Source organism: Mesoplodon mirus, assembly GCF_964341445.2.
Source record: "Mesoplodon mirus genome assembly, chromosome: 8".
Classification (NCBI taxonomy): Eukaryota; Metazoa; Chordata; class Mammalia; order Artiodactyla; family Ziphiidae; genus Mesoplodon; species Mesoplodon mirus.
This window is the reverse complement of record NC_138984.1, coordinates 85,469,232-85,487,692: the sequence shown is the minus strand read 5'-3', so window position 1 is coordinate 85,487,692 and position 18,461 is coordinate 85,469,232. Positions and strand designations below refer to the sequence as shown.

At 37.0% G+C, this 18,461-nt stretch overlaps 1 protein-coding gene across 7 annotated transcripts in view; it reads right to left on the bottom strand.

Annotated features, from left to right (window-relative positions):
* Window positions 1-1,687: 1,687 nt before the first annotated feature.
* ERICH2 (glutamate rich 2) overlaps window positions 1,688-18,461 on the bottom strand; it is a 38,252-nt gene continuing 21,478 nt past the window's right edge. For 3 of the 7 annotated variants that reach the window (XM_082631159.1, XM_082631162.1, XM_082631163.1), the window contains 5 exons: window positions 12,821-13,008; window positions 9,402-9,459; window positions 4,610-4,627; window positions 2,532-2,603; window positions 1,688-1,886 (listed from right to left, as the gene is read on the bottom strand). In XM_082631159.1, coding sequence (XP_082487285.1) covers window positions 1,765-1,886; window positions 2,532-2,603; window positions 4,610-4,627; window positions 9,402-9,459; window positions 12,821-13,008 — 458 coding nt within the window. In that variant the 3' untranslated portion in view covers window positions 1,688-1,764. Of the gene's footprint in view, window positions 1,887-2,531; window positions 2,821-4,609; window positions 4,628-9,401; window positions 9,460-12,820; window positions 13,009-18,461 lie in introns of those variants that run through there. The other 4 variants (XM_082631165.1, XM_082631161.1, XM_082631160.1 and 1 more) reach the window with 4 other exon arrangements.

Genomic DNA, 18,461 nt, shown 5'->3' with positions numbered 1-18,461 from the left:
TGTAACAAATTCAATAAAGACTTTAAAAATGGTCCACATCAAATTAAAAAAACTTAAAAAAACAAAAGGAGTGCAAGTAGGATGAAGAATATGGATAAAGGGTACATATCCATAAATATGGATTATCCTGCATGATCAAACCTTGCAAATACTTAGATGTAGCTATAATATGGTCTGTGATATCATGGTCTTTTATTTAGAGTTTTTTCCTCAGAACTTGCCTGTTCCTTTAAAAGAAAACTAAAGTTTCACTAGTGTAATTAATTTAGCCTGCAATATCAGTTTTAGGGTATTTAATGACCTTCTTATGGGGAGGGCTCCAAAATCAGGTAAGTGACATCAGATTGACATACGACGGTTTTCCTATGGTAGGAAGGAATAACAAACACCCCACAAATGAAAAGAACAAGTGGTTCTTGCGGTCTCCATCAGCCAGCCCTTCAGTGCTATCCGACTATTTATGTAATTAGATGATTATACATACCTGTCTTCACTTCTTTCAGATACTCCTATAAAATGGTGCAGCCTAATTCCTCCCTCTGAATGTTAGCACGCTACAAAATGCCCAAAGAATGAATTATGCTTTAAGCATTTTGGATATGACATGATACTGTGCTGATATAAGAATAAAAATTCAAACTGCCTAACCCCAAATCAGATTGGCACACTCAAAACAAATTATTTAGGAATATTTTTCTCATTTTTACATCAGTTACCTTACAACCTAATTTGAAGGTGGTGGAAATTCACCAAGGAATACAGAATCAGCAAAATAATGTAGATTGATACATAAATAGTATAATAAAGTCTTATAAATATTTTATGAAAGAATATAAACATTGTCATTAACTTTCACCTCATTCATTCACCTGGTATACACATCCCATTATTTTCCAGGCACTTGTCCAGTTGCTAGGGATATAACAGTGAAAAGACAAAGTCCTGCTTATGGAGGTTACATTTTCTAACAAGAAGGGAGAAGATAAAAAGAACAAATAAATTAGGGGAGGGATAAATTGGGAGTTTGGGATTGACATATATATACACTGCTATATTTAAAACGGATAACCAACAAGGATCTACTGTACAGCACAGGGAACTCTACTCAACATCCTGTAATAATATAAATGGGAAAAGAACTTGAAAAAGAATAGGTATATGTATAACTGAATCACTTTGCTGTACACCTGAAACTAACACAACATTGTAAATCAACTATAAAATAAAATAAAATCTTAAAAAAAAGAACAGATAATTAAATAAGAACTTCACGTACTGATACATGCTATAAAGAACATGAAACAAATGATATAAAATGCCAAGAGTAGTGGACATGGGAGGGGCTTGGAGTATGGATTCTGGAGCCATAATGTCCGTATGCAAATCTAGGCTCTACCGATCAACAGGTATATGATGCTGGGCAAATGACTCACCCTCTCTGGGCCTCAGTTTTCTCATCTGTTGAATGGGGATAATAATAGTGTTAACCTCATGAGTTTGTTGGATTCAACAAATCAATGTGTATAGAACAGCACCTGGCACATAATTAGTGCTATGTGTTTTCAATGATTACTTCCCTCTCTGAGTAGCTCGCCTTGACCTAAAATCTAAATATTAAGAAGGAGCTCAAACTAATATGGATAAATTAAAAGAACTCTGTACCAAATAAAGAACAGTTAGACTGAAATGCAGCTCTCTTCTTTATATTTCCATAGTATACAGTAATGAACATACATGAAGATTAAACTATAGCAGCAGCTGTCATCACCCATCTTCACATTCATCAGAGCTTTCTTCACTTGGATCCTCACTGCTCTCCCCTTCACTCTCACCACTACTGTCTTCTTCACTCTCTTCATCATCTTCCTCCAGATTTTGAGCTTTCTCTGCCACAGAAAGGGAAAGACTTATTTAAAATGTTTCTTAGTATTTCTACCCTGAAAAATCACAATTCTCCTTGTTTTCCCTGCCACTAGGAAATACATATTTTTGGAACGTGAGAAGTGAGCTGAAGTTTGCTAACTGCATGTAGGGTCAAAGCAGTAGTACAAAGAAGAACATATTCTTACTGGCATAAAGACGTTTGTGGATTTAAAATAAATTTAATACATTGGTCTATAAAAATATTGTTTACTACTGTCAACTTAATTCTTACTTAAATAGAATAAGAGTAAAGTGAGATTCAGGGTGATTTAGAGGGTACTGGCTTTGCTTGGAACTGTGGGATAATCCCTTTAGTGCCTGGTGCAATTAGCAGGTTCTGTTCCCTCTGAGGACTCTGTCAGTGCCCAATACCTTGTGCCCAGGGAGCCTGCTTTGCTTGGGCAGTTCCACCCCACAGAGGAAAGGGAGTCATCTTGACCATCCACAGAGGACAAGCCGGTTTCGTGAAACCATACAAGATGATCATTTAGCCTTTTCTTAACCACTTCATGAGGAGGTACTTTGCCAATCTCCTGGGATAATGGATTTTTAAATAGTGACTGCTCACAGTTCTATGAGAAAGAAGTAATTTCAATTTTTAAATTTACCCATCAGCAGCATTTCTTCAATAAGTGAGAAAAACTCCTTGGCCTCAGGATTTTCTGGTTCATAGATTAGGACTGAAAATGGACAACAGAATGCATGTTATTAGTGTTCAAAGTGTTTCAGCAAACAGCCTCTTCAGAATGAGACTGAAACTGTCAATGAAAGTGAAAATGCACAAAGCAAAACCACTAACAGTTATACCATGGGTATATCTAAGCGCAAATAGAGAAAATGTTCTACTTATCTTAGATGCTTTGTAAGGGAAATAATCCTCATTCAGGTTTCTACCTCCTGTCCAAAGAAGGAAATCTCTGTCACTATGAGGCATCCCTCATGGGCCTGTAGTCAAAGTGTTTCTTGACTATAAGCATTCTCCAAACAAGGTACAACTCCCACAAAACATGGAGACTTTACTAATGACACCCTAGTGATCGCCTACTTAACAGCACTCTCACCTCTTCATCAGACCCATTTTTAAGTGCTATTTATTCCTTTTTGCTGATCCTTTATGTGAATGTGTCATCTTTCCTTTGGACCATATCAATAGATTTTTTTTAGGCCTGTTAGTATGTTACCAATGTCCTAGAGCCCAGAAAGATTTACACCTTTTGTTTCAGAGTTTTCTAGAGTAGTTTATTTATTTTTTCAGATCTTGCCCTACAGATCTCTCTCTCTGCCTTCTTCCTACCTGCCTGAGGTGTATTCATAATTCACATCATCCATTTAAATGTTGTGACGCCTGCGTAATATCTTGATGGCCCCCAGGGGGCACTGAAACATCAAGCGTGCTATTTGCCTGGCTAACAGTGAGACAGAATTGTGGATGGTTCAACTAGGCCCCAATGGCTCAGAGGGCCTCACCCCATATGGCTTTCATCCTGACACACCAAACCAAGGTCTTTATTTCCTAATTCCTAATATAACAATGTACCATCAATCTGGGTTAGCATGAGTGTGCACCTGCTCAGAACATGCTTTTAAGGCTTCTAGGGGTATTTATACATCTTTTAAGGCTTCTGATAAAAGTGACTGTTTTGTACATTTTAACTTAGACTAAAATAATTTAGCAGTCTAAATCTTTCTCTGAGGCTAAGCCTCTTTCTAGAGCAGAGTTTCTCCAACTTGCTCCTTGAGATACTAGTTTCTTAAGATGTTAATATGCATTTGGGAAACTAGGCTAATGAAGTTAATCAGGTAAAGCTTATAGTAAGGAAAAACTGCAGGATTTTACACAGCCATTAATATGCTCATAACTACTATGGATCTTACAGAGAGGAGAATGTGGTTTCCCCAATTTATTATCCCCATGGAATCCTTTTTTGGTGGAACACTTACTAAGAAATCTTGAACTAATATTCCTTGGAACATAGCTTAGCAAGTTTCATGTTGGAGTTAGGATTATTCCATGGGAGTGGAGTATGCCATCAGCTATTCTCAGGGTTTAACAAAAACTGCCGGCACTTGTCAATTTTCAGAGTGAGGGAAAGGTATCTGCTTTGAAACTTAGCCCTGCAATATCCATCCTAGGTGATAAATAAAAAACTCTTTGACAGGCTAGTAGGGTTTGTAAAAAGGCAAGAGAAGCCCTTAGCACATGCAGTTGATGTTCTGGGAGTTGTTTCCCAACCGGGGCCCATAAGCAGAGGCCGGTATGGACCCTGAAGAAACACTGTCAGATGTGAACCCTGGCTCTGCCACTGTCTAGCTGGGTCACCTTGGGGAAAGCATTTAATGCCTCTGTACCTCAGTTCCCTTATCTGTAATAATACTATTGACCACATCAGGCTGTTCTGATGAATCAAACAGATAACACAGATAAAGATAAATACTTAATTTAGTCCTTGGTGCATAGTAGGTGCTGAATAAATGTTGATTATTAGTTTTCCTGGAGTGGTTCTGGGCCTGGAGAAAGGCTTGGTTCCCTCCTAAGTATGCAGTGGATGCCTCCTTCTGGCTGAAGGGCTGGGGCAGGGAGCTGGGGATTCTGCTGCCCATGGAGCTCTAAGACCCTCAGACAGGAGGCTATACTAGGGTAGACAGACTGTTCATCTTGTTCACTGTTGCAGCCCTAAGAGAGTACCTGACACAGAGGTGGAGCCTTCAAAACATTAAAAAAAAAAAAAAGGAATAAATGAATATAGACAACTGAATAGGAAGCAGTCCTTTTATGCCTTGATAAAATTATACTCTAGGCTAATAAGAAAGGGTGATTCATTTTACTCAAAAATAAATAGAGGGCTTCCCTGGTGGCGCAGTGGTTGAGAGTCCCCCTGCCGATGCAGGGGACACGGGTTTATGCCCTGGTCTGGGAAGATCCCACATGCCGCGGAGCGGCTGGGCCCGTGAGCCATGGCCGCTGAGCCTGTGCGTCCAGAGCCTGTGCTCCGCAACAGGAGAGGCCACAACAGTGAGAAGCCCACGTACTGCAAACAAACAAACAAACAAACAAATAAATAAATAAAAAGAAAACTTTATAGGAACTTTCTTTTCTGAAGATACATCTGTATTTGTGTTAGACCCATAATGATGAGAACCAATTTGGTTTTCAGGTCATTATTCTTAAACATTTACAATTATTATAATTGACAGAGTAGGTCTTTAAGGCTTAAAAGTTATTTTTGTAGAATCTCGGGCTGCCTGTGAGCAGAAGTGTTGGCACCCTGAGATGACTGGGCTGCAGGTAAAGAGACCAAGAAATGGGAAGACTGACCAAAAATCTCACAGTCAATCAAGAGATAAATGAAGAAAAGTACTTGGGACCCTTGACTTGCAGTCTCATTTAAAAACCACTTTTCCAAGGTTTCACCAACAACTTTTTTAGAAGGCAGGATAAAAAGAAAAGAACGCATTTGCACCTGGGATGCAGGATGGGAAGCCCTGCAGCCAAGTGAAGATACAAATGATTATACCGTGATTGGATGGCAAGAAAACACACCAGGAACTGGAGACTTGTATTCAAGAGAATGGATTTGTAAAACATTTCTGCAGGGACAAAGATGCAGTATTTCATATAAACTAGTTGTCTTAGATACAAATAAAAAATATATTAGTCAACTTATAGGAGCCATTTCAATCTGATTGATTCATAAAAGCATCTCTTTTCCAAGTCTCTGCCTACTTAACCAGAAATATAAGCTTATTAGTCAAATGAGGAAATGGAAATATAGCAAGAAATCATAGGCTCTCAAGCCAGACCTGGTATCTAATCCTAGCTTTACCACTGGGTAGCTGTGTGACTTTGGGAGAATTAGTTCTCCTTGCTAGCCTCACTTTGCTCATCTGTAAAATGGGGTTAATCACATCTGCCTCATGTAATTGCTGTAAGAATTAAACAATGTATGTTTAATGTTCCCATAGTAGGTGTTCAATATATACATATATAAATACATAAAAATGTAAATACACAATCTATTTTTACATGCATAACTTTATAAATATATATAGAGAGAAAGGTGGAGTGTTCCATGGAAGAGCTAGAAGATGGGGGTGGAAAGAAAGAGACAAAAGAATATCTATGCTGTAGAGAACAGACTTGTGGTTGCCAAGGGGAGGGGGGGTGAGGGAGGGACGGGTTGGGAGTTTGGGGCTAGTAGATGCAAACTATTATATATAGAGTGGATAAACAACAAGATCCTACTGTATAGCACAGGGAACTATATTCAATATCCTGCGACAAACTATAATGGAAAAGAATATGAAAAAGAATGTATATATATATATATATGTATAACTGAATCACTTTGCTGTATAGTAGAAATTAACACAACATTGTAAATCAACTATCCTTGAAAAAAATTTTTAGAAAAAGAATATCTATGCTGTAAGAATTTACATATAATATTTTGGGGTCCATGTTAGATGAAAAAAATTTGTTTTGTCTGTTGCTCTGAACACAGAGAGGGACTTTGGGTAAGCCTTCAGCCAAGTGTCCCTATTGGCATCAAAGAACTAGCACTTCCTTCTCCCTGGAACAGTCTGTCTACAACTCTCTGTTCTTCCTTGAACTTGCCTGGCTTTGCAAAACCGGGGCCTCCCTAATTTTCACATCCTTGGCTGGCAATCTGCCTCAGGGGTAGCCAATCTTACTTTGCACACCCCTGCTCTCTACGCCCATTCTCTGGGCCTTTTTGCCCACATTTCCCATCAGCCTCTTCTTCCTCTTGGGAGCAGCTCTTTCCCATTTGGTTCCCTGAATCATGATGCCTGTCTTAGGGCACTCCATAGCTTCTTTTCCTAGAGCTTAGTCCTTAGTTTTAGAGGCACCACTATTTGCCATGGACAGAAAAGAGTAAACAACAGCATTACTGGATGAGCCATTAAGAGTGCAAACCACGTCTGATATCAACCCTAAAAGGGTTTAGAGCATGTGTGCTCTGAGTTCTCCTTTCTCTCCAGCTCCCAGCATAATGTCTGGTACAGAGTTAGTGCTCAATATTTATTGGTTGGAAGGAAGGGAGTGAGTTTTTAAAGGAATATAACCCCATTAAGATATATCAGTTTGAACTTTTTCATCTCCATTGACCTGGCCCTTAATGCATGTGCACTGGTATGTCAGGTCCATAAGCATTATACTGAGCACCTGCTGTTTACAGTTTGGGCTAACAGCCAAAACTTACTGACAGATGTGGTGATATCAGTGTCTATATTTTGTAAGCTTTAGCCAGAGGCTTTTCTAAAATGATTGATGAATATATATATAATATAATATGTAAATTTTCCTACAGTTAGGCTCCACAAGAAAAACTCAAGAGAACTGGGAGCTAGAGCTACAAAATCACTCCCTTCTATACCAGCCACACAGAGAAGAAAAGTAGTTGAGGGAAAAGGAGGCTGGGGTTCCAGTTCTGGCTGTGTCACTTGCTCCCTGAGCAGGGCTGCACAAGCTGCTTAACCTCTCTCTGCTTCAGTTTCATTATTTATAAAAACAGAGGATTGGACATGATTCTCTCTCTAAGGATTCTTTCTGATTGGAAATTCTGTTTGTGGGCCACCAGAAACAGTTTTGATTGAAATATTTTATTTGATGGCTCTAAAGGTCAAAAATGCTTGAAAGGATTAAACAAGTCAAATTATTTTGGATATAAAATAGATAGTGTTGGGCTTCCCTGGTGGCGCAGTGGTTGAGAGTCCGCCTGCCGATGCAGGGGACACGGGTTCGTGCCCCGATCCCGGAAGATCCCACATGCCGCGGAGCAGCTGGGCCCGCGAGCCATGGCCGCGGAGCCTGTGTGTCCGGAGCCTGTGCTCCGCAACGGGAGAGGCCACAGCAGTGAGAGGCCCGCGTACAGCAAAAAAAAAAAAAAAAAAAAAAATAGATAGTGTTAAAGCATTCAAGAAACCCATTTTAAAAATTAGCCAATGATTTAAGAAGTTCTGTATCCACAGTGGGGACTCTGTGAGGCAAGGGAGAGTAGGCCCCCTGTCCCTACACTACATTTTCACTAAAAGATTTTAACCATAAGACAGGTCTACAATAGTTAATATTTCAAGTCCATTATTAATAAAGTTTAATTGTAGAGTTGCCATTTTCTCCTTTAAAATAACTAAGACTAATGAAGTAAGAGAAAAAGATGGGCAAAATAGTTGAAAAGATTATGGATTTTGACAGAGAGCTGGAATCTTTCAAAATCATTAGATAGACTTGCTAAAATTGGAAAATACAATCCTTGAAATTAAGAATTCACTAGATAGTTTTAACAGCAGATTGGACACAGCAAAAGATAGGATAAATTAACTCAAAAACAGGTCAATAGAAGATATCCAAACTGAAGCTTAGAAATAGAAAAAAATGGAAAAAACAGAGCTGAGTATAAGATACATGTGGGTCACCATGAACAAAAGTCTAATTTATGTGTAATTGGAGACCTAGGAAGAGAAGAGAGAGAATATGGCAGAGGCAATCTTTGAAGGTTAATGGCCAAGAAATCCTCAAAGTTGATGAAAACATCAACCCACAGAGTTAAGAAACTCAGCAAACCTCCCAAACCTTTCTTTGCTTAAATACAAAGAAAACCACCACCATTTTGAACATCAAGTCAAACCACTAAAACGCAAAGACAGAAAAATAAGGTAGTTCACATCATTCCTCTACTCAAAAGTGTCCAGTGGTTTCCCACCTCACTCAGAGAAAAAGCCAAGGTCCTTAAGCTGCGAAAGGTGTTATGCAATCTGCACAACCCCTGACCTGTAAGCTCTCCGACCTCATCTCCTATCATACTTTCCCTGGCTTATTCTCAACACATTTGCTATTAGTCCTGCCTGGAACACACTTCCTCCAGATGACAGGACTCACTTCCTCAACTTCTTCAGGTGTTTGCTTTAGTCTTCCAGTGAGGCCTTCCTAGACCATCCTACTTAAAACTGCTTTGCCTCCCTCCCAGTATTTTCTACTCCTTCTTCCCTGCTTTATTTTTCTCCATAGCACCTATCATCTGTGACACGCTAGTTACAGATAAATTTGTTATCTGTCTGAAACTAGATGTAAATGTGGGATCGTTATCTGTCCAGTGCCTAGAACAGTGCCTGGCATACGTAGGTACTCAAATATTTGTGGAATAATTGCATGTTAAGTAAGGCTTCCTGCACTACACAACACTTCTTTGAATCTAAAGGCATAATGCTACTAACCCGTTATCATGAGGCTAAGGATTTTGACTTATTTTTTAATGGTGTAATTAGTCTCTGTCATTTTATCCCACTCAAAGTTACTCTAGAAGACTAAATTAGTCCTTATACCAATTTTTACTATCAAGGATTCACTGAGACACTATCAGAGAATTCATTAGATGTATGATAATCAAACCACCTTACATATTATGGAATGTATTTGGAAACAGAGAAGATTGGAAAAAGGAAAAGTATTTTGTACTTACTCATCTGACATAATTTTTTTGCCAAATGGTAGTCTTGGTCCATTTCTGATCTCAGGAACTGGAAAACATTCAGAAATTCTTCAGCTACGTAGTTTCACAGAGAATTTAAATGTCAATTATAAACTCCCTAGAAAATATTCCATTAATGATTAACTATTTTGCTTTTAACTTTTACTTGTTTTTCCAGGACTGAGTCTGTCATCAGTCAGTTAATGAGGACTATTTAAGGACTATTTAAGGCCACACAGAATAAGTATGATACCTCTGCTTTGCGGCAGCCACACAGTGTACACACTACTGAACAATTTGAGAATATGTAGGTTGATTCAACTGGCACAGACTCTGAAGACTTTAATCACTTTAGTATCCCTTTGGTTCAGATACAGCTTTTATTTGTGAACTGAATCCATAATTACACGACAATACTTAGTAAAAATATAGATTTACAATTATGTATATTCAATATTTTCCAGTATTGATTGCCCTTATACCATCTAGTTTTGCCTTTACTATTTTTATTGTATTTTTTATTACAAAGTAATATTTGTATGTATATTTTTGTAGGTAGGAAATTTAAATGCTAAATAAACACATTCTGTCCCCAATTAAATAGCATCTGTCCCCAATTTAATAGCATTAAATAGCATTTTTACCATTTAGAGATGTTTATTTTTAACATCTCCATGAACATCATTTTAGTATTTTTTCCATAAATGAACACATATATATTTACAAAAACTAGGATTATTCAGTAACTTTTAAAAAATACACCACATATCATGGTCATTTTCTCCCCATGGAATTAAATATTCTTGTTTATTTTTTTTACTTACTTAGGCTCCACAATTTACTGATCTTCTATTATTAGTTATTTAGACACCTTCCATTAAAAAAAGAAGCCTACACTCGGATAATTATTCTTGCTTGTGTGTCACATATTCTGAACCATTTGCAGGTACACTAGGTTTACTCTGCAAGAGATAGGGACATGAAGTAATATTAAAGAGTCTTTGGCTGGTATTGATCTGCATATGAGTATTAAGAAACTGAGGCCAGAGAAAGAATCACTAGAATGAGCAGATGGAATACTCACTGGACCTCACACAGGGCTGAGAAGAACTCATGTTCTCTCCAGCCAGAGTGGAAGGTCCTCTTAATACAGAGAGCACTGGGAAGAGTCCTCATAAGGGTATTGCCTTAGTAGTGTCCCTCCACTATAAAGGTTGCCCTGGATCTTCCCAACAAAGTTAAAAAGCAAAACTCAAAAGGAGAAACCTATTTCCAAGTAACTCAACTGTCCCAGATCAAAGTCCAACAACAAAAGTTTGTATCCAAGGGCATAAAATTTACAACATCTAGGATTTGGTAAAAAATTACCAGGCATGCAAAGATGCAGGAAAATATGACCTATAAGCAGGAGAAAACTTAATCAATAGAAACTGACCTAGAGTTGACAGAGGTGATAGCATAGCAAACATGTTAAAATAGCCATTATAATATGTCATAAGCTCAAAAGTAGAGAAAATCTGAACATGATGAGGCGAGAAATGATAGTTACAAAAATATCTAAAGAAAGCTTCTAGAGATGATAAACAGGATACCTAAAATGAATATATATATATATATATATATATATATATGTATGTATATATGGGGCTAGGGAGGGAGAGGGAGAGAAGGAGGGAGATGGACTTAACAGCAGATTATAACTGCAAAGAAAAGATCATGAACCTGAACACAGAGCATTAGAAATTTCTAAAATAAAATACATAGAGGGACTTCCCTCGTGGTCCAGTGGTAAAGAATCTGCCTTCCAATGTAGGGGACATGGGTTCGATCCCTGGTCAGGGAACTATGATCCCACATGCTGTGGGGCAACTAAGCCTACACACCACAATTAGAGAGCCCACGTGCCACAACTAAGACCCAGCGTAGCCAAAAATAAATAAATAAATAAATATTTAAAAAAATATATAGGAAAAAAGGGAACATCAGTGACTTTTGGGACGATATTGGGTGGTCTAACATATGTATAATTGTAGCCCAGATGAAGAGAGGGAGGGCAGAGATCAGAAAAAACATTTGAAGACTTAATAACTGAACATTTTCCAAACCTGGTGAAAACTATAAACTCATAGGTCCAAGAATCTCAATGAACAGAAGAAATAGGTCACATCAAGGCATATCATAATCAAATTGCCAAAAATAATACATATGAAGAAAATTTGAAAGATGGTAAAAAAGACATATACATGTAAATAAAAATAAGAATAACAGCAGACATCTTGTCTAAAGCTATGCAAAATGTGAGAGAATGGAGCAACCTTTCAAAGTACTGAAAGAAACCTGGCCCCCCACCCTAGAATCTCCAGCTATCAAATCCTTTAAAAATAAAGGTGAAATTAAGACTTTTCAGACAAACAAAAGCTGAGAGAATTCATTTCCAGCAGAACGGTATTATAAGAAATAGTAAGGGAAGCTTTTCAGGTAAAAGGAAAATAATATCAGGTAGAAATTTGGATCTACACAGAGCTATGAAGAACTCCAGAAATGCCTTCCAAAAGAAGATATTTTCCATTAAAAAAATCTCTTTAAAAGATAGCTAACCATCTAAAACAAAAAGAACAATGTATCGTGGGCCTTATAACACATGTATAAGTAAAACATATGACAACAAAAATACAAAGGATGAGAAGGGGGAAATGAAAATGTACTGTTATGAAGTTCTTATGATATACATGAAGTTGTGTAATATTAATTAAAGGTAGACTGTGACACCACAACAAGTGAGGTAAAACTGTTTTGTTCTCCATAGAATTATCAGTAAACGTTTATGTACAATTTTCGCATGTGACGTCTCAGGCTTCAATGCCTTTGCCAATGCTGTTTCCTATGCCAGGAACACCTCCTTGATATGTTTACCAGATGAATTCCTACACGTCCCTCTTCAAGTTTCTAAGATTCCATTCATGTCTCTTCCTCTAAAAATCCTTCCTTTACCCCCCCATTTCTCCTGCTTCTTTTCTCAATTAGTCACTTAATCCTCCCAGTTCCCAGAGAACTTTACAAACACCTCTCAAGGGTAAGGTCATGTCTTTCTTATTTATCTCTAAATATCCCAAGTAACTAGCATGGTACTCAGTAAGTAGAAAGTTTTTCTTAAAGCAGTCCTTGAAGAGTCTTATGCCAAAACTTCTCTTATTCCTGCTTCTGCCTTTACCAGAATATTTTGAGTCACTTCTAGAATCTTCTCTCACCTCTACCCTGGTGAAAGTAGAAAGAACGATGAGTAGCGAGGTAAGCATCTGTGTGTGGGCAAGGATATTTTAACCATTTTTTTTAGTCTGCAAGACTATATACTATTCAGCTATTTTAATATTTTTAAGTTTCTTGAGTTATAACATATGAGTAAAACTTACTTCTGTCATTAACTCTAATGGGGCATGAGTATCCTTATTAGGGTTACTGTCTTCCTCATTATCTTCATCATTGGTATCATCCTCACCATCATCATCTGTTGATTCAGACAACTTATCATCAGTATCCTCAGGGGAACATTCATTATTTTTCTCCTGATCTGTAATGACTATATTTTTGCTCATTTCACCTAGAAAAGAATACATATAATTTAATCAATAAATATTGAAACGTATTCAAAAATTTTAAATGGTCACTCCTAAATTATAATGTAGCAAGTGTACATGTTTACTATATGTCCTCCTGTTCTGGATTTTTTTTCATGACTAAACAGCACTGCAATAAATTCACCTGATTTCCATTTCCAAAAAAGGTAATAAAACTGCTAAGTGAAACAGGGAAAAACCCAAACCGATAATCCTGAGCTGATGTTAGTGTTGTTTGGTGCTTCAAATTGTAATAAATGGAAAACAGTTTTGTTTATAAAGAATATAATAACTTCCAGAAAAAAGAAATTAATGCTATTCTATCCACAGAAATACTTTTCTTAAATTTTTCTTATAGGAATGTAAATGCAAAATAAAGAGCTTAGAAAGTAGAAGTAAGGCTACAGAGGTTGAAAAGTAATTCTTCTTAGGCAAGTAGTCACTGCTTGGATACTTGAGAATAAAGTTCTCTCTCTGTACACGTATACACACACACACACACACACACACACATTAGGAAGAGATACATGTGAAGTGTTCCAGATATAACCAGAAGTTACATAACTTTATTAATGATTTTTCTTAATGTCAAGTCACAGTACCTATGACCAAACATAGATGACTGAAAAATAAAAAAATAAGCACTACTCTGACTACCCGTTCAGTGCCCAGCACTATGTTGAGCCCCAGGAACACAAAAATGAACAGTCATTGACCTCAGGGTGCTCACACTCTAACTGGGGAGTCAGAAACATAATGGATAATTATAAAACAGTATGGCAGTAAGTGATAAAGATGTGTACTAGGTACATGGGAGACCAAAGGAGAGCCCCATCCTGGTCTGAGTGGATCAGTTTTTCCAAGGAGAGGGGACAGCATGAACCAGTGAAAAAAGAATGTGTGTGGAGCTGCAAGCACTTTGTTGTTGCGTATGGGTCAAAGTTGAGGCTGAAATGGTGGCAGATGTAGCCAGAGGGGTACAAGCTGGATAATGGAGTCTTGTGGGCCTTGGAGTTAGAACTTTATCCTAAGAGTGAAGGATTTAAAAGTAGGGAAACAAAGTAGTCATGAAAGATTTAAGTAGGGAAACAAGTATGATCAATTCTGAATTTCTGAAGGAATACCTGGATACCAGGGTGGAAAGTGTATTTGAAGGCAGACAGAAAAAAAAAAAAAAAAAAGAGCAGGGAGAGAGGTGGTTAGAGGTGTCTTTAAAAAGTCCAGGTGAAAGAGATGGATGACAGGGCATTGTTAAAATAGGGATTGAGAGGAGGAGATATATTAGAGAAATATTTAAGAGGTAAAACCTCCATGGCACAAGCTATTGAAACATTTTCCAAATTTCAGTAATATACTATCTTCATCCATTTTGCCATATGAGAGTATCACCTATACTATTAATTTTTTTTAAATTTACTTTTTTAACTTAGAAATTTTGCCAGATCATAAATATTATCATCAACAAAACTGATGGAGGTACTAATAAAAGATATAATAATCATAGCAAATATTATATGCCATTACTCTTCTGAATACTACATATATTAACTCATTTAATTCTCTCACCATCTCAATGAGGTGTGTACTATTTTTATCCCATTCATAGATGAAACTGAGAGACAGACAGGTTAAATAAATTGCCCAACTTCACACCACTAATTAAGGTAGATCTGGGAGCCAGTTTGGCTCTGGAGTCCATATTCTTAACCAGGTCTTATATATTTTTTTCTAATACACATTAAAATATACTACTATTAAAGTAATTAAAAAAATTTACCCTGTGTTTCCTAAAATTATCTCTTTGGGAAACACTGTTGAGCTTGCCAAGTTTTTTGGCTCTACAGATGAATTTCACAGTTTCAACCTTAACTTGTGTTACATTATGAGTGTCTGGGAAGTCTTGAGATGTCTTCTCTGATGGGAGTGTGGCCATGAGCTACTCTACATAGTGTAGAAACACTGGTGTTAGAAAGAAGAAAATGAGGAAATCTAGGAACGGTTGAGAGAAGACAATGTTAAGAAAAAGCAGGCCAAAAAAAGAAAAAGTTGGGAAAACTCCTCACTCTAAGCAAAAGGTACTATCTATCCTCAAAAGGGATAACAAGTCCTTCCAAGGGTGGGATGTCTGGGCTATTCAGTCTATATACCTGTTTCCTTTACAGTCTCCATCGGCTCATAACCACTCTAATCTTCCAGTGTGTACCCAGCCTGTTCACCGACTCATCACACTGGTGTCATCAGGGATGGTCATAATAGGGAATTAAGAACTTTATGTGATGTCACAGGAACTCATTCAATTCACAAACACTGAGTATCATGAGAGAGGTTTCCTGATCCTTAGATCTAAGATAGTTCTCCCTCTTCCAGGGGCCATTTATTTATACTGTAGCACCCATCCCAACCTGTCGCTGTCTTATTTGTGTTTATTATTAGTGTTTAATAGTTGGCTATCTATGTGAACTCCATAAGGGCAAGGATCTTGGCCATTTGCTAACTACTATATCCACAGCTTCTAAACAAGTGCCTGGCACTCAGTAAACCATTGTTGAATGGGCGGAACTTGTTAATGCTTTCACAGGTATTTCAATTCATTCTAAAATTGAATACCCTATCATTATCATTTTATGTAATGTATACCCATGGATCCCACCTGACTGAATATCAGAATCATCCGGTACCTGAGTTTGAAAAATTACTGATTCCCACAACCCACTCCAGACCTACGAGTTGTCGACATCCCAAAGGTTCTAGAGAAGGAGGGCTGAATTAGAAGCTACAGTTACTCAAATAAAACAAATATTATTACCTGTGCTTTCTTTTAAGAAGGAAGATGACCATATCTTAGACTGTAGATTTGTTTCTATATCTTTATTTTCAATACTCTTTGGAGATACTCTATTTTCGGTAAAATTCTTTAAAGAGACTTTACTTTCAGTATTTTTTGAAGAGACTTCCTTACTAAATATTAAAGTAGATAGTGAAAAAACACTTTTCTAGGTCACAATTCTGTTTAAGGTTCTATATGGGTTCATACACACATTTAATATAAACACACAATATAATACACCAACAATAAATAGCTAAAATGCAATATCTTCTTTGTGGAAAAGCATTAAAAATAAGTTTTACTAATGATTAAAATTCTATTTCTATTGGGCATTTGTCATTGTGTAATGATTCTTAGAATCTTTTCAGAGTTAACATAGAGTATACAAGCAATCCATTACCTGAATGTTCCTGGCATATCATTGTGATATGATGGAATAAAACTATTTAAGGAATACTAGCCTTCAGAAATTTTTTTTCTTTTTTTTTTTTAAGTTTGTAAGTCAGTTCTTACCATTGCTAAATGCTATGCTTGGGAATTCCCTGGTGGCGCAGTGGTTAAGAATCCACCTGCCAATGCAGGGGACAAAGGTTCGATCCCTCATCTGTAAAGATCCTACGTGCTGCGGATCAACTAGGTCCACGCACCACAACTACTGATCCTGTGCTCTAGAGCACACGAGCCACAACTACTGAGCCCGTGGGCCACAACTATTGAAGCCCACATGTCTAGAGCCTGTGCTCCGCAACAAGAAGCCACTGCAATGAGAAGCCTGCAGCACCACAACGAAGAGTAGACCCCACTTGTCGCAACTAGAGAAAGCCCACGTGCAGCAACGAAGACCCAATGCAGCCATAAATAAATAAATTTAAATTTAAAAAAATAAATGCTATGCTTATGGAGTCCAACACTAATATTAACCCCTGGTCATAATACAAAGTAGCCTGCTTTTTCGTTAAATGGCTGAGATAAAAATGGGTTAATTTTCTCTTTAACCTTCAAGCCTGATACCTCTTGTCAACAGATAACACACTGAGACAGAGGATTCTTGTGTGGTGCACCCTGTTTACAAAGACAGGCACCCATGCTGGTGGAAAAATAACCCCAAGTTCGTTTTTTGTACCTCCTTTAACGTGATTCTTTTAATATGTCTCCTTTACTGAGTTTAAAAAATTCAAATTCTAGTTTTCATGGAAAGATATAAAAAGATGTAAAGTGTTATTATTTTTCCCCCTAAGTTATGGTAGCTCTGTTTTATCCCTATTGAAATGTGAATCTAGAACATTAGTAGTTAAGTCAGCGATTTGCACAGTGCTTTAGCAAATATGCTGAACAGCTTGTTATATTCTTAATACTATGGGAGGGAATGGAATCTTCACTTCCCCAGTATATGATGCTAAAGCAAAACCCCACTCTGTTGATGAAAAATACAAAGCGAAGATGATTTACATTTCTACCTCTTCCCTCCCTGATTTTCTAATTGTGAAAGAGAGCATCCAAGAAGAAACCTTACACATGAAAAGTTGAGAAGTCACTTAAGTATTCAGTTTCTAGCATGGTGAGAGTCCTCTTATGCCAAAGGTCACAACAAGTAATTACTAGAATTCATACGCTCTAATATCTAATCTAGATAAAAGGAGGACTTCACTGCCTTTCCCAGCCACGAATTACAGTATTTCATTGAATCTAAGATACCATTTTTTCTTCCTCTTTTCTTGTTTTAAATTGAACTATAGTTGATTTACAATGTTGTGTTAGTTTCAGGTGTACAGCAAAGTGATTCAGATACACATATATACACACACATATATATATGTATCTTTTTCAGATTCTTTTCCTTTATAGGTTATTATAAGATATTGAATATAGTTCCCTGTGCTATACAGTAGGTCCTTGTTGTTTACCTATTTTATATATAGTAGTGTGTATCTGTTAATTCCATATTCCTAATTTATCCCTCCCCATTTTTCCCCTTTGGTAATCATAAATTTGTTTTCTAGGTTTGTGAGTCTGTCTCTGTTTTGTAAATAAGTTTATTTGTATTATTTTTTAGATTCCACATATAAGTGATGTCATATAATATTTGTCTTTCTCTGACTTACTTCACTCAGTATGATAATCTCTAGGTCCATCCAAAGATATCACCTATTTATTATAAGACATACTGTTATTAAGAAAGAAAAAGCATTGTCAAGTAGAGATGTTAAAATATGCATGCTTCAGAATCTATGAAATATGGTACTTATATATTCACTAAGTTATATCCCTAAAGAAGGGAATTTAGCTAGTCTAGTTCTGGATATTTGAATAATTTGACATGCCTTTAATAATCTTAATGTCCTAACATGGAGGAAGCCAACATACTCAATGACCTGAAGATAAATAGGATATTACTATTTGAGAAGCAGTGAACATGCCATAAAAATACAAATGAGAAGTGACCAAATCATCATTTTAACAGTAAAATGTGAATTCCTTTTCTGCTCACTTTCTGATATAAAGTCCGTCTTGTATACTGTCTCAAAGAAGCAGAGGACCAAACTCCACCTGCTCTTCAACTATCATCTGTTGACTTCATTTGAGAAAGTGACATTACTTAGGATAACAATG